Here is a 14,703-nt window from a genome sequence, read left to right on the forward strand (position 1 = left end):
ATTTTACTCGTGAAATTGGCATAAGTTTAGTATATGGGCTGGCCCCCCCTCCAGGGGGGTGGTTATGTTTACGGTTCTCGGTCCTAAACACTTATCATTCACACCTCAGCCTCACGAACTCTATCACATAATCATTTATCCACCCGCATACCCTTGTGTAGTGAAATATTACCCAGTTAGAATTTACAAGTTTAAGTAGTGTTGCGAAAAATTTTCAACGCGAGAGTAAATATTACACTGTTAGAATTTTCAAGTTTAAGTAGTGTTGCGAAAAATTTCCGGCGCGAGAGTAAATATGACTATACACTGACTAGTATTCGGTGGGAATCCTTTTGGTTTTTATTTGATAAAATTAGTTACAAGGATTCCGCGGCATAAAACCGTGAACACCACCTCATGGGAGATAAAACCATGCATTACTAGGCCTTTGCAGGCACAGCCATAGAGTACGGAACATTTAAGTATGTTGCAACCCATACGCTAAGCTGTCTTAAAGTCCTTTTGCCTATACTATGGGCGTCCACCACTCGAACTCGTTGGATGCAACGTGTTCGATGGGTGGGTAGCGCTCTTAGCGAAGGGGTGCATTCTGTCCTGGCGTTACGACGTCCAGGCGGGGTGGGTGGTATGTAGCGTCGGGCGCAAGTCCAGGGGGCCTAAGAACCTCCGTTGCCAACTGATATTAGCAGTGCACCATGTTTTATGTCATAGTTGCTCAATTTTGCTTTTCTGTATTTGTTCTTCAAGCTTTATATTTGCATAGTCGAGTCACTTTTATTAGAAATAAAACCCCCTGGGGGGGCCAGCCCATATCCTAAATCGGAGCCGTGAAATTTCGCCGATATTCTTACTTTTAATAAAGTGAGAATATCATCTTTAGTTTTTGCTAATCATACGTTTTAGCTTAGGCATTTCAGCACACATGAAGAAAACTGGTAGGTGAAAATACCTTTGGCCTTGTTCATTTTTATGCCCAAAGCTCATTCGGGTACTTAGATGTACTCGCGTGGGTGGAGGGCGGTGGGCAAGGTTTAGTTTTAAGTGTAATACATTTTGGCGACTGACAAAAGTAGTGAACCAATAGTGAACCACGATAGAAGTTCCACATGTGTGTGTGTGGTTAGGATGTGGGATTTGTATCGTTTATTAACAATGTTAACTTACTATAACATTACAAAATACTTATCAAGAATAAATTGAAAAATTTTTACATTAGATAATTCAATAGAATACGAAAATGAAATGTAGTAGTTTAGCATAATGTTCACTATTATTTGTCAGTCGATTTCAGCAAAAAGGTATGATTTTATTAGAGTGTGAAAGTTGAATTGAACTCGGGTGTCGGAGGCGTCCCGGGACGTTCTCTCTAGGTGTAGGCATTTTTGCACCCGGGTGGTTGTATGAGAACCGTGGAGTGAATTTTTGTGAGAATGATTTTTGCTCTTTTTTAAATATAGCGATAGGCAGGCAGGTAGTTTACTTCTGGTGTGATTGAGTTTAGTTTATAAGTAGGCAGGGCCAGAGCAAGCTTTCATGTTTCTCTTCGTATTCTCCTCTAATACGTGAGAAGCTTGTATCTGGGGTTGGGAAACCAAAAATCAAGAGAAAAGATGAAAATGCAATTTAATTAATTTATCAATTAATTAATTTAGCATTCTCTCTTGATTTTTTCAAGGCCAAGCCTTATTAGTTTGTAAGTCGTAGTCGTGGTACTAGACCCGATTACAAAAATGAAGTATTAAAGTGAAAGTGCAGTGAAGTGAAGTGAAGTGAAATTAAAAAGTGTTTTGTGCTTGGACATTTGCAAAAATTGTGCAGGTATGCGAGTAGCGATTCAAGGGATTGTTGCTCGTTTACGTGTTACGTTTTCACAAATGTCTGAGCAAACGTAAAATTTTCGCGAGTGATTTTTGTGAGGCTATTGCCGAAGAAAGAAGAGGCTATATGCTGAAGAGCCCCGGCAAAATTTGCCCAGAAGAGGGGAACTACTAATGGCTCTCCATCTTCGGATGGACAGTCATTCTGTCACTATGCTCGCTAATTTGTTTTTTCATTTTTTGTGTTTTTCCTTGAACGGTATGAATAATACCGTCCAGGACGTATTGAACTCGACATTTTACGAGTTCAATACCCAGCTCGTTGAATGGTCAACTCGCGATTTTATATCCGCTATTTCTTTTTCGTTTATTGCTTTATTGAAATAAATTATTCTTTTCTTATTGATTTGCACATCAATTATATTTCATGTTCTTATTTTAATTATGTTCTATTTATTTAAAACCTACCTTGAGATTGTAATGGTAATTATATATTCTGTTTCAGCATTTTTCATTTCAGTTGTAATCGAAATTATGATTCTATTTCAGCATTTTATTGTTGAATTATTTTTTAATTGTTACAGAAATTATGATGTTAATTATATTTTCTATTTCAGCATTTTATTGTTGAATTGTTATTTTCTCAATTGTTTCTGATATTAGGATGTTAATTCTATTTTCTATTTCAAGATTGTATTGTTTAAATTTTTATTTTATGTTGTCTGTTTTGAATGGTTTCACGTTATTGTATATCTAATCCTAATAATTATGTTCTCCGTTACAGCATTTTATTGTTAAATTATTATTATTTTCTCAATTGTTTCTAATATTAGGATGTTAATTTTATTTTCTATTTCAGGATTGTATTGTTTAAATTTTTATTTTATGTTGTCTCTTTTGGATGGTTTCATGTTATTGTATATTTGATCCTAATAATTATGTTTTCCGTTACAGCATTTTATTGTTAAATTATTTTTATTTTCTCAATTGTTTCTGATATTAGGATGTACATTTTATTTTCTATTTTAAGATTGTATTGCTTACATTTTTATTTTATGTTGTCTGTTTTGAATGGTTTGACGTTCTTATGATTTTAGGGTGGGTCACTAACGTAGCCACCTCCACGTGGTGTGACCTGGTAATTGATATCGTTTTCTAAAGATAACTTTTAGAAAGCGATATCAAGCTAAGAGCTACTATAAAAAGATTTATATATTTTTTAATTGGAAAACAATAGTTTAAATTCAGAAAAGTATTTTCGGGATTGCAATATTACCATATAGAACGTATAACTATAATAATTTTATAGTTCCTGAATAAGGAACTTGTATGATTTTTGACTAATTACAAATGACTAATTACCTCCTTCTTTTCGAAGTCGGTTAAAAATAAAATAAAAAGAAAATCACAAAATATGGAATTTAGAAAGAACGAAGTTATTTGATACGCAATGGTAGACGCAATAGTGGCGCTTATATCAGTTTCTGTTCGGCCTAATTTTCGATGAAACGTTGACTGTTTTACTGACGCGGAATTCGAAGTTCAGCCTCGACGCTCGAATCACCTTAACTGATGTTACGTTAGATTGTTGCAGTGCGAAGTATTTCATATTTTTGCACTAGGATCAATGAGTCACTGCTAGGATAGAGAAGAGCATTCGTTCTCGAGGCAGAAATTCAAGACAACAGATGGCGCTGATCTAAAATTCTTTGACATGTTGAGTGGTGCGTCAAACAAATTTGATCGTGAAAGGTTATGTTTAGTAAGAACGTAAAAATTAGAAAAGATATTAAATTTCGAGAAAAAACAGCTCAGGCAATCAGAAGTGACATAACAGATTGACTTAGTGAATAGAGTAAATAATGGGAAAGCGTATAGCTCGTTCGTTCTACGAGCTTGGTGTTTTAATCTACTTTCTTTTTTTCACAAAAGTGTTAAGTGAAGCAAGTAAATCAACAACTGAAAATATTATAAACGTCATGAAAAATGATACAGAACTATGTACTTTGCCACCATTTGTGTATGAAAATGATATTATAAAGGATTGTTCTTCTTTAAATTATCCTGATAAAAATATAACAAGTAATAATCCAAATACTTTTTTATGCTTAGCCTTTTATGATACATGGCATAAAGTTTGTAATTCTAATACTTCTCATCAGATACCATCTGATAGTATTAAATTTAAACCATACATTGAGAAATTTCTTCCTACAAAAGGTCATGAAACAATGTTCTGTGAAAATATTAAAAGTGTTACATTTACATATAAAAAATTAAAACCATTGTTATCACCTATACACATTGACAAATCTAATGTATGTGATTCAACGTGTTTTGATATAAAAGAAAATTTTAATCCACTTTGCGTAGTATTAGCATGGAGTAAAAGTATTGATGAATATGTAAAAAATGTGAATAAACCTAAACAGACACAGTTACAACATTTACCAACGAACATTGGAGTATCTGAGTCTAAGAATATAAATTCAGAATTAAATAAAACACCAGAAAAAACAGCAACAAAGGGTGTTGATATTCAACAAAAGAAACAAAGTTCAATGAAACCATCATTGCCAAACTTAGTACATACATTGCCTCAGATGAATGCAAAGGATAAATTTTCCACAAAATCTGAATCAGTTGATAATAAGAAAAATGTTTTTGAGAATCGAGTATCTGAGAAATCAGAGAAACCACCAGAGAAATCAGAGAAAGCACCCGAGAAATCAGCGAAAGCACCTGAGAAATTAGAGAAAGCACCTGAGGATCCAGATAAAACACTTAAGAATCTAGATAAAGCACCTGAGAATCCAGATCAAACACCTGAGAATCCAAATAAACCACCTGAGAATGTAGATAAAATATCTGAGAATGCAGATAAAACACTTGAAAATCAAGATAAAACACCTGAAATTCCAGATGATATGAATGACATTGAAGAAAACAAAAAAGATATTACTGATATTAAAACAAGTACAATATCAGAAAATACCCAGGATCATGATAACTCTGTTAATCAATATGGTATACAATTTAGACTGGTTTAACATTTTTTATAATTTGTGTATATTTAAATTGTATATATTTTTTCAGATCCAAATGATGGACCTTTTCGTCTTCTTGATACGGGTAAAATATCATATAATAAACTAAATTTTTAATATTCAGCAATTATTAATGTTTATTATATACTTTTATAGCAGTTGATCAAAATCAAAACATACCTGAACCTTCAGAACAAAGGGATATTATATCTCATTATCATAGTAGAAGATCAGATGAAGAGTCTCATTTTTTTACTTACTTTACACTCGTTTTCCTGATCTCCATAGCAGCATATATAGGTTATCATAATAAACAAAAGGTATATTTTTGTTTTATACGGTTGTTTATGAGGTTTCTATCGTTTACTATCTGTGCTTATTATTTTAATATCTTGATATTATAGATACTAGCTATTGTACTGGAAGGACGAAGATCGCGAAATAATCGTGGTAGACGACGACCAAGCACAGCTAATTATCGTAAGCTAGATTGTACATTAGAAGAGGCAGTTACTTCACAGTGTAACGCGAATGTCACCCATGTCATATATTAATATATGTAATATATCAGATACTTTAAAGTGCATAATAGCACTCATGTAACATATTTTATATTCAAGTATACTTTTATTATATAAGTTCGTTTCTAAGAAATTAATTGCTTGTTAATATTTAGTTGTTACCACATTAGAATCCACCGTTATCAAGTAAAATAGTATTTAACTGCAGTATGAAATAACTAAATATTTGTAACATTTGAATTAATACCTTGTAATTTTATTACTTTGAACTGAATTTTTAATATCAACAAATGTATTTTTAATTGTAGCTCGTTATTTGTGCATTACACCATACATCGCATTATTTTTATGGTACGTATTTAAATTTTTCTTTTCAACTTGGAAGTAATAGGTTACTTTATTCGGGAGGATTTACAGAATAATTTATTATAAAAAAGCAACGGTTTGGTTTTTCTTGTTCCTGTACTGCCTAAGTACACGCAACTATTGCATTTAGTTTTGATCACAGAAACATCCTTCTCGGGAATGATAAATGATCCAATCTATGTATCGTGTGACTCTTGTATAAACACCAGGATATCCTTCCCGGGCGCATCCATTACCCCACGATACTACACCTATTAGTTCGTATTTCTTGTCTTCGCGTTCAGCTATGAGCGGTCCTCCGCTGTCTCCCTGAAATAGGAAAAAGGTATGATCTTGCACGCTATATTTTTTGCGACAGTATAAAGTTAAATACTTGACAAGAATCCTTTTTGCCATCAAGATATCCAGCACATATCATGTTATCAGAAATCATGCGAGGGCTATAGCTAGTGTTACGGCAGTCCATAAGGCTCATAACCGGTACTTCGACTTCCTGTAAAAGACAAGATGGCTTTCCGTCCTCGTGTAACGTACCCCAGCCGGATGCAATTGCTTTTGTCCCGACATATTGATTATCTGCAACATTAACATCCGGTATATGTTTATAACTAAGGAAATGAATAATATGTAGAAATCTCACCTCTTACAGATGGTAGACATATAGGTCTTATGGTGTCACTTAAAGGTACCCTCTCGTTTAACCGCAATAGGGCGATATCGTTGTCAAAATTGAGGAAGCTAAAATCACCTGTCAGTACTCTGACTACGTATCTAGTTTCGGCTCCCTTTTCGATACACCTGTCGTGTTCGCCGAAGGTGACTTTGATCATGAACCACATGAATCTGAAAATAGGACTGGGCTAACTGATTACACTTTTCTTAGAAACAATGACATAAAAAATAGTTTTAATTTAAATAATTCCTTTCTTTGTCAAGTTTCTGTTGATCCTTAAAAGGAAAATGGTTTTTTTTTCCACTTAATTTAAATCATAATTACCCTTTGACGCAATGAGCAGCAGTGAGGACATAGCGATCGTTTATTAAAGTTCCACCACAATAAAATTTATTCAAATACGATAACCTTGCCATCCATGGGAATTCGTTCATACGAGTTGTTTGACCTCCAACTATTCGACTTTCCTCGTTTCGCAGTCCGCAGTCTAAGTGTTCCAATAATTAATCGTTTACCTCGTTTAATATTACATCGTAATAATTAAATGTTATTAAATAATAGTGAAACACTAAAAAGTTGCACTATTATTTATAAAAGTAGATATCTGTACTCACTGCAATAGCATGGCCCAGGTGCTTCTACAGAATACGGTGGTTTGTTACCAAAGATCCCAAAAAAATTTTTCACTTTTTCACCTAACGTGCTTGCCTAAAAATTTTAAATATGAAAATAGTCCCATTAAAATACAAATTTTAATTACTACTGTATTATATTATCCTGATTCGAACTGAAGCTTGAATTATTTTTAATTGAATGTATATGGTCTTCGTTTGCAGTGAATTTAAATGTACGTGAACTGAGTACAGAAATTACACTTGGAAAAAGAATATAAAGTGACGATGGATTTGAGAGAAAGGAGTACAAAATTTATTTTATTTTTTATTCTATTATTTTTTATCTGAATAATTTCTCATTTTTAGGATAATTATCAAAGTTTACTTTACAGATGATCTTACTTGACAAGCCACTGTGGTGAAAATTAGAACAGCCAATAATCCAAAGCACCAGGAGGATTTCATTTTTTTTACGATCTAATTATATCACGTTTTATTTTAACGAGGTTTTGCACGTTCAATTTCGAAGACAGGTTTATCATGAAGATATTACCACGCGGACACTGTCAGGAAAGGGTTACTGACATATTCCTGGTTAGGACATCACCAATGTCCCGTAGCGACTGAGAACGACTCAGGTCGAATAGGTAATTATTATTCCAGAAGAGAAGGAGGGCATAGCCGACTGGTTGGCGACTGGACAGTACCTGACCACTTCAGGTTCATGTTCAGGGTCGAATTACAGGTGACTGTTATTGACCGTCATCAGGGTCACGGTGGATTCTTCAACGATTCGTTTTAATCGTTGAAATTTCATTTTTTTTAGTAGTAGTTTATAGTCAGAAAAAAATACTAAATTTTTAAAATATAAAAAATTTATTTGTTTCATTGAAATATACTACTATATTATGTACATGTACCGTTACAGTATCTCGTATTGTATACGATTTCAATAATTACAATGTAATAAATAACTATACAGTAGCTTCCTTGACTTACAAGTTGGGACAACAATTATTTCAATTTTAGCAATTATCAATATGATTCGTTTCTGCAAATAAATATTTCATTCGCATTCAGAATCGTTAAGTTAATAACTAATCTAAATAAATACCTTATTTTACATAAATATCGGAATGAGCATATTTTTTAATTTTTTAAATATTAATTAATTTGTGCATATACATCCATCTTCCATATTTGTATTTATCCATTTCAGGTACCTCGTTACTCTGGTGTATACCCCAGGATATCCTGCTCTTCCGCATCCAACACCCCAGGAAACTATTCCTGTATCAATTCGATGATTAATGTTAACATTAATAAGTATAACGTTAATTACCAATTTCTTACCAACTATTTCGAGTCTGTCGCCTTCCTGCACAAGCAATGGACCACCACTATCACCTTGACAAGAATCCTGACTATTTCGACCAGCGCAAATCATATTGTCTGTAATTCGATTCGCTCGATACTTCATTTTACGACATTGGGTTAAACTTAATATCGGTACTTGTACTTCCTGAACTTGTCCGGCTAGCATACCTCCTTCCGATGTCCGGCCCCAACCAACCACGGTTCCTTCTTTACCAGCTGGGTCAGTACCTATAGATATTAATATAATTCCTAAATTCACGTAAAATCTTGCTTCATGTGCTAACTATTTTTTATTTATTTTCATAGGTGCTGTGTTCTCCTAATGCTAGATTACAAGTAAGTAAGATTTTCAAAGTAATCGAATGCTCTTACCTGTTTGTGGCAAACATACTGGTCTAATAGTTTTAGAAAACTTAACAGATTTCCGAAGTTTCAATAACGCGACATCGTGGTTGTACGAATTCATGTCAAAATTTCTATGACGAATTACGGCGCTTACTGCCCTCATCACAGAACGTCCATCGGTATTGATGTGTTGATCGTAATCTCCAAGTACTACACGTATCTTCGAACGTTTCAATCTGAAAGTACATTTTTGAAACTAGAACACTCTCGAATCACCATCAGAGCTCGCTACATTAATCCTTCCTCTTTTAGGTGAATCCTGTCTCAACGCAAAATCTTCTCATTTAAAGACGACAAATGGATTACCGATTCTTATTTGATCCGACTATTGAGGAAGACTAGGAACTTACCTACGTACACAGTGAGCCGCGGTAAGTACATAATCATTATTAACAAGACTGGCCCCGCAATGAAAGCGACCCTCGTACACTAGGCGCGCTACCCAAGGATATTTGTTAGGGGCTGTTGGTTTTCCACCAACGATTCGATGTTCTTGATTAGACACACCGCATTCTGTGTTTGGTTGAAAATTGATTAGTTTAAATATTTTAAGAAGAGTTTAAGGAGTTAATAATTTCATCTTACCGCACGAACAATTTCTCAATGTTTCGTTATCATCCACATTGCTGTCTATATCGAGACCAAATAATTCATCGAACAGAAATTTGCTCTTTCGATAGTTAGTTGAATTCGTCGCCTGAAAGAAAATCATCTTTGGTAGTACGCTCACTTTCTATCGCAAACGAAAGGGGCAGCCGGAGAAAGTAACAATGATCCGAAATATGGAGGAAAGTGTGTTCCATACAGGGAATCTGATTTATCAATCAGAACTTTGGTTATCGATGATTTATCAGTTGTCGAGTCTGAACAGTTATAGATTATTCAATTTCCCACTTACAGCATAATCAGTAGCGAAGTTTAAATTATTCTGTCGACTTCTGACATTCAAACTCCCTATAGTTGAAGAAAGGATTAGGATTAAAGCACAGATCCAAGTTTTCCGAAATATGCTTCGCGGACACATTTTCTGATCAGTCGTCAACTCAAAGGATTACGATCGAATTTCTTCTTCTTCTCATCGATGAATCTTCCCAAACACTTGATCCATTCAAAGAATTTTTCATAATCGCACATTCTATCACATGTTCGCGCACACACCTTCCGCTGATTCTCAACGTCCTTCACCTTTTGTCTTTAAACTTCATCTAAAGGCTGCAAGAGAGGCTAGTACCGTGTATCAGACGCTTTCACCGTCCTTCTACGAAGACACCAGACTGGCAGGCCAACAGAGCACGGCAAATGTTCAACTCTTGCGAAGAAAGTTCTTTCACTATCCTGTTGCTCTTCCCATTCAGTATGCGAGGCTGATCACACATAATCCTTTCGATTTAAAATTAGCGAGATGGTGGAGGTTCAGGATTCATGTCACGTGACCATCGTTGATTAGCGATCTTAACGATCGTTTTCTAGAATCTAGTTGTTCTACCACCATCGTTATTTCGTATTTACAGTTCATCTTTTCTGAACTCCTAATGTTAAAATTACTTGACGTTATAAGAACTGTAAAGTACCTAAGTATTTGCATTTCATCTACTAGTCACGTAACGATTAATTAGTAACTGCCACTCTGTTAACTGTAAGCTTTCTCAGTATCTGTTTGACTTTCATATCGTAACAGTGTTCAGTACGTTGAGGCATTTACAGTATTCATGAAGTTGATTTTACTGAAGAACTGTTCCTGTTTCAATTCGGGAAGAGTCAGAAATCGTTGGTAACAGGCTGGAGGTTTCACTAACCCACATTCACCGTTGAAAGCAAAACGTTTCTGACTACTGACCTGGTTTCTGTCATTCCTTGCTCATCTTGATCGGCGATCGACAATGATTGATCTAACGATCTAACTCCATTTCTCCCTTTTTTAAGACATCCTTCTAATGACCATTATTTTAAACAAATTCGAAATTAACAGAATGTTAACTTAAACCCCAATGATTTCGTATGCATAATTCACAAGATAGGGATAAATAATTTTTACAAGAGAAAACATCAAATTATACTTAAATATATTTTTTATTCAATAGCTGTTTTGTACAGGAAATGTGACATCACAAAGTTGGAACTTTTTCTATTTATATATTCGACTAGAGTATGTAAATTACGTGCAATGATTTAACGATTATAATAAATTAATTACAATGAAATATGTTACGCAACTATTTACAAAATAGATCCACCGATAACACGTCGGGATAATAAAACAGATATGAATGCACTTGAGATCGTCTAATGAAATAAATTATAAAATGTACTTTGACTTAATACTGATTATCCTACTGGTTATTACCGATACTTTATACGGATAATACGTTCAGAACAAAGATTTATTGGCGACGAGGTGGTGGACACACGCATTCACCGTCCAGGTGATCTTTAAGCCATCCGAGGTAATTGGTTAATTTTGTGTAAATTCCTGGGAAATTCGGCCTTGCACATCCACGACCCCACGAAATAATACCTGTAATTAAATATTTACAATTTAAATGCAACTGCATATTCCTTCAAAATTTCTAGTCTTACCTATTACTTCTAAATGTCCAAACGTGCCTTTCACGTGAAGAGGACCACCACTGTCACCCTTAAAATAACACGATTTCATTTGCATTCATGATTATACTTTTTAAAAAATACGTTTGAAAGTCTTTTACAGAATTCTGTTGGAATTTAATCAAATACTTACAAAACAAGCGTCACGTTCGCCTTCCAAGTATCCAGCACAGAACATGTTCTCAGTGATTCGTTGTTTTTGGTATCCTGCTTGGTCGCATTCTTCTTGTGATAAAATTGGAAGATTCACCTTTCGAAGTTCGTCACTTACGGGTTGATTTTCTCCGGTTCGACCCCAACCAATTACCGTGGCCGTTGCACCGGTATAATCAATGGCTTCTGCAAAATATATATTTCGTTTGAATAAATCATGAGAATGATTTTACATCTCATGATTCGTTATAATAAGCAAAATTGGTTAATAGTTTTTCCTTCCTTTGTTGATTTGTATTATTGCTCATGTTATTGTACTATTTATCTGTAATTGGTATTACACAATCACACGATACGTTAAATCTGAAAAGTTTATCTAGATAAATAAATAATACATTTTCTTCAAAAATATGATATGGATTAATGAACAATTTTTCACTAATAAGTGTTTTATAATTCCTGCACTTGTGTTGCAATCGGTTCCATTTCTCTTTTACGATTAAGCTAGAAGTATGTACTTACTGTCTTCGGGTAAGCACGCGGTTCGAACAATACCACTTAAATCCACTGGACGATCCAATTCGACGATAGCAATATCATTGTTGAACGTATACGTGTGAAAGTCTTCGTGAATAGCCACTGATTTAATGCGTCGAATTATGGCATTTTTGTCCACATTTGGCCGGTCACTGTCAGCCAATATGATCTTGATGCTTCTAGTTTCAAATCTAAAATGGTTTACTTTTGTCACTATATATTCTGTCACCTATACTATCGAAAAGAATATTCTCGCTTTTTTGTATTTTATTTTTTCCCACAATTTTATGTTTTATTAGGTAAAGTATACATCCATTTCAAAAGGCTGAAATTTGATTAAAATTAATTAATTCGAAAAATTAAAGCAGATACGTTTGTAGAGCAAGAAGAGGACTTGCGAATGCATATATATACTTTACCTAATAAAACACAAAATTGCGGGAAAAAAATAAAATACAAAAAACGCGGGAATTTATTACACAACCTAATATTTCAAATATAATAAACATTCCATTGCGGTTGAATATTCGTATGATACGAAAAATTGCAGTGTCATTTTTGTGTTGGAAACTGCAATTATTGCACGTGCACCTATCGGAAACTTTACATTTCGCACAGCGATAAGTGCAATAAATTTCTCTTCTACCTGACACAGGTCTACTTTATGTTATTACTCACCCCTCCAAGCAGTGAGCTGCTGTGAGTACATGCCTCCGGGTTATTAAGCTGCCAGCACAGTAAAATGTACCTTGTTTACTGAAGCTAACGATCCAGGGATATTCAGAAATATTTGTTACGTTACCCCCGACGATTCTTGTTTTTCTGCCCACCCCGCACACTGCAATACATTGTTCATTTGTCAAAGTTAATTATGTTTTGTTAAAGAAAACGGTGAATCTTCTTTTCGCGTAAATCGAATTTAATTACCACAATTGTTGCAGACGTTTGGTCTCTTTGAGGGAAACGAAGGTGGTGAATTGAAATCAATGTAGGATACTTCGTCGATCGGTTTGAAATTGTTAATCTCTGCACTCGTGATATTATAGTGCACCTGAACGTTCGACGAAGGCAAATTCTTTTCACTGATTTGTTGTATCTGAAACAGAATAGGAAAGAAATAGAAAAATTCCAATTATGTTGCAAGCTTTTATAAAAGAAGAGCAATCGTTTACTTTACTTATACCATATTTTACTCGAAAGATAAACAAAAATAAAAGAAAATTATAGGAAACACCACTTTCATTGAAATAATTTCACTGTCGTTCCTTGTAAGAATTAGTAATAACTCACCACCAGCGGGGACGCATAGGTAAAACAGGTAATCCACAGTAATAACAGCAATCTGCGTTGCATTGTTGCACGGCTACGTATTACGGTAACAGTAGAATTACTGGTAGACAGGTAAAGCAGGGAGCTTTCGATCCGGTGCACGTGCCTGCGTCGGGCGTGAAAATCCTAAAGGTACCGTGGCTGTTTTGCCGTTTTATAGTAAATTATAACTATTGAAGAACCCTGCCCGGTGTCGGTGGGGATCGTTAGCCTTGAGTGGTACGTTTGCATTGGCAGATGTTGCATGCGACAGCCTTTAAATCAGTCGAAGTATATTCGTGTACGAAGCATTGTCTCACCTGTACACAGATATGGATATACTCGCAAAATAACGCTGTTCGTGTGTACGTATACCAAGGGGAGACGCTATACATCACAATCGAACGACGACCACCAACAACGACCAATGTCAACCCGGACCATCTCCTTCTCACTTCTCTTAAACGACCAGACACTCTTCTCTTCGTGTCCTTCCTTCCTTCCTTTCAGATATCCAACAGACTAGATCAATGTCAGTTTCGTCAACGAAAGGTTTTCATTCCCTCCCTTGAACCTCTTCTGCTGTTGTCTTAGAATGATGAAATGTTTTCAGAGACATCAAGGGAACGTGTTGGAATAGGTTTCACTGGCGGAGCTAAAGATTAACGACGTATGTATCCTTCCGTGAAATTCTTCGTGTTTTGAATGTATCAAGAGATACCGAGGAAAATGATAAATCTCTTGAAACAACGAAACAATCCTGGGTGAAGTATGTGTAAGCAATAAAAGTTTTATTAGAGAAGATTCCAAGAAGTTCCCGACACCGTGGAAATATTCACTGGGTTACTATTGCGGTTGAAACTGGGTCAATGTAATAGTTGCTTGCCCTTGTTTTAAGATTCATAATGCTAAAGCAAATATCTAATTGGTGTTAAGCTGAGTGATACAATGGTTCCATCACTTTTTACATGCTGTTTCAATCACTACAAAAGGTTTCGTAACTCCATCGGAGCGACTAGTGCTACGCAATAACATTTGTAATTATAATTGTTACACTGAAATAGGTAAGCGATCAGTTCGTTCTTATTGTTTCGGATAAATCGGGAAAACTGTATCGAACAAATTTTTTATTAATTAATTTCATTAATCTTTCTCGGTAAGAAAGTGCATGTTTCTTTACGTAAATATACTAAAGCGGGCGGGTTACGCGGTAAGCGGGTTTGCCGAATGAAATAACGATGTATGCAATAGTTTATGGGGCAAACATGTACGCGAAAGTGC

The 14,703-nt window shown here is 34.9% G+C and overlaps 3 protein-coding genes across 5 annotated transcripts; 1 reads left to right on the plus strand and 2 right to left on the minus strand.

The window, feature by feature from the left end:
* Window positions 1–3,465: 3,465 nt before the first annotated feature.
* On the plus strand, window positions 3,466–5,559 carry LOC117600445 (uncharacterized). Of its 2 annotated transcripts, none has more exons than XM_034315890.2 (4): window positions 3,466–4,844; window positions 4,914–4,949; window positions 5,024–5,184; window positions 5,269–5,559. In XM_034315890.2, exons 1-4 carry the CDS (start codon window positions 3,680–3,682, stop codon window positions 5,416–5,418), a joined length of 1,512 nt encoding a protein of 503 aa, XP_034171781.2. In that variant the 5' UTR covers window positions 3,466–3,679; the 3' UTR covers window positions 5,419–5,559. The 2 variants fall into 2 exon arrangements, with proteins under 2 accessions (XP_034171781.2, XP_034171780.2); XM_034315889.2 differs by having other exon boundaries at window positions 3,471–4,844; window positions 5,021–5,184.
* LOC117600449 (trypsin-1-like) lies at window positions 5,479–7,700 on the minus strand. 2 transcript variants are annotated; one of them, XM_034315896.2, is made up of 6 exons: window positions 7,441–7,700; window positions 7,039–7,132; window positions 6,749–6,911; window positions 6,392–6,606; window positions 6,125–6,327; window positions 5,479–6,060 (listed from the first exon to the last, which is right to left on the minus strand). In XM_034315896.2, exons 1-6 carry the CDS (start codon window positions 7,501–7,503, stop codon window positions 5,878–5,880), a joined length of 921 nt encoding a protein of 306 aa, XP_034171787.1. In that variant the 5' UTR covers window positions 7,504–7,700; the 3' UTR covers window positions 5,479–5,877. The 2 variants fall into 2 exon arrangements, with proteins under 2 accessions (XP_034171787.1, XP_034171789.1); XM_034315898.2 differs by having other exon boundaries at window positions 6,392–6,594; window positions 7,441–7,698.
* A 506-nt stretch (window positions 7,701–8,206) lies between these two features.
* On the minus strand, window positions 8,207–13,785 carry LOC117600129 (transmembrane protease serine 9-like). Its single transcript, XM_076692764.1, has 13 exons — window positions 13,405–13,785; window positions 13,042–13,210; window positions 12,793–12,952; window positions 12,100–12,305; window positions 11,558–11,763; window positions 11,398–11,455; window positions 11,205–11,335; window positions 9,719–9,862; window positions 9,406–9,517; window positions 9,171–9,333; window positions 8,788–8,996; window positions 8,392–8,643; window positions 8,207–8,328 (listed from the first exon to the last, which is right to left on the minus strand). The coding sequence occupies exons 1-13, from the start codon at window positions 13,465–13,467 to the stop codon at window positions 8,207–8,209; spliced, it is 1,995 nt and encodes a 664-aa protein (XP_076548879.1). The 5' UTR covers window positions 13,468–13,785.
* Between the last annotated feature and the right edge of the window lie 918 nt (window positions 13,786–14,703).

This window comes from Osmia lignaria, chromosome 15 (genome assembly GCF_051020975.1).
Source record: "Osmia lignaria lignaria isolate PbOS001 chromosome 15, iyOsmLign1, whole genome shotgun sequence".
NCBI lineage: Eukaryota > Metazoa > Arthropoda > Insecta > Hymenoptera > Megachilidae > Osmia > Osmia lignaria.

Bases quoted from the DNA above. Each gene is read 5' to 3' on its own strand.
- LOC117600445 (XM_034315889.2), top strand. From the start codon at position 3,680: ATGGGAAAGCGTATAGCTCGTTCGTTCTACGAGCTTGGTGTTTTAATC. The intron at 4,845-4,913 runs GTATACAATTTA...ATATTTTTTCAG, and splicing joins TAACTCTGTTAATCAATATG to ATCCAAATGATGGACCTTTT. The intron at 4,950-5,020 runs GTAAAATATCAT...ATACTTTTATAG, and splicing joins TTTTCGTCTTCTTGATACGG to CAGTTGATCAAAATCAAAAC.
- LOC117600129 (XM_076692764.1), bottom strand. From the start codon at position 13,467: ATGCAACGCAGATTGCTGTTATTACTGTGGATTACCTGTTTTACCTAT. The intron at 9,334-9,405 runs GTAAGATGAAAT...AACCAAACACAG, and splicing joins ATTGAGAAATTGTTCGTGCG to AATGCGGTGTGTCTAATCAA. The intron at 8,644-8,787 runs GTAAGAGCATTC...TAATATCTATAG, and splicing joins AGTATGTTTGCCACAAACAG to GTACTGACCCAGCTGGTAAA.
- LOC117600449 (XM_034315896.2), bottom strand. From the start codon at position 7,503: ATGAAATCCTCCTGGTGCTTTGGATTATTGGCTGTTCTAATTTTCACC. The intron at 6,328-6,391 runs GTGAGATTTCTA...TTAATGTTGCAG, and splicing joins ATGTCTACCATCTGTAAGAG to ATAATCAATATGTCGGGACA. The intron at 6,061-6,124 runs GTATTTAACTTT...TTCCTATTTCAG, and splicing joins GCAAAAAGGATTCTTGTCAA to GGAGACAGCGGAGGACCGCT.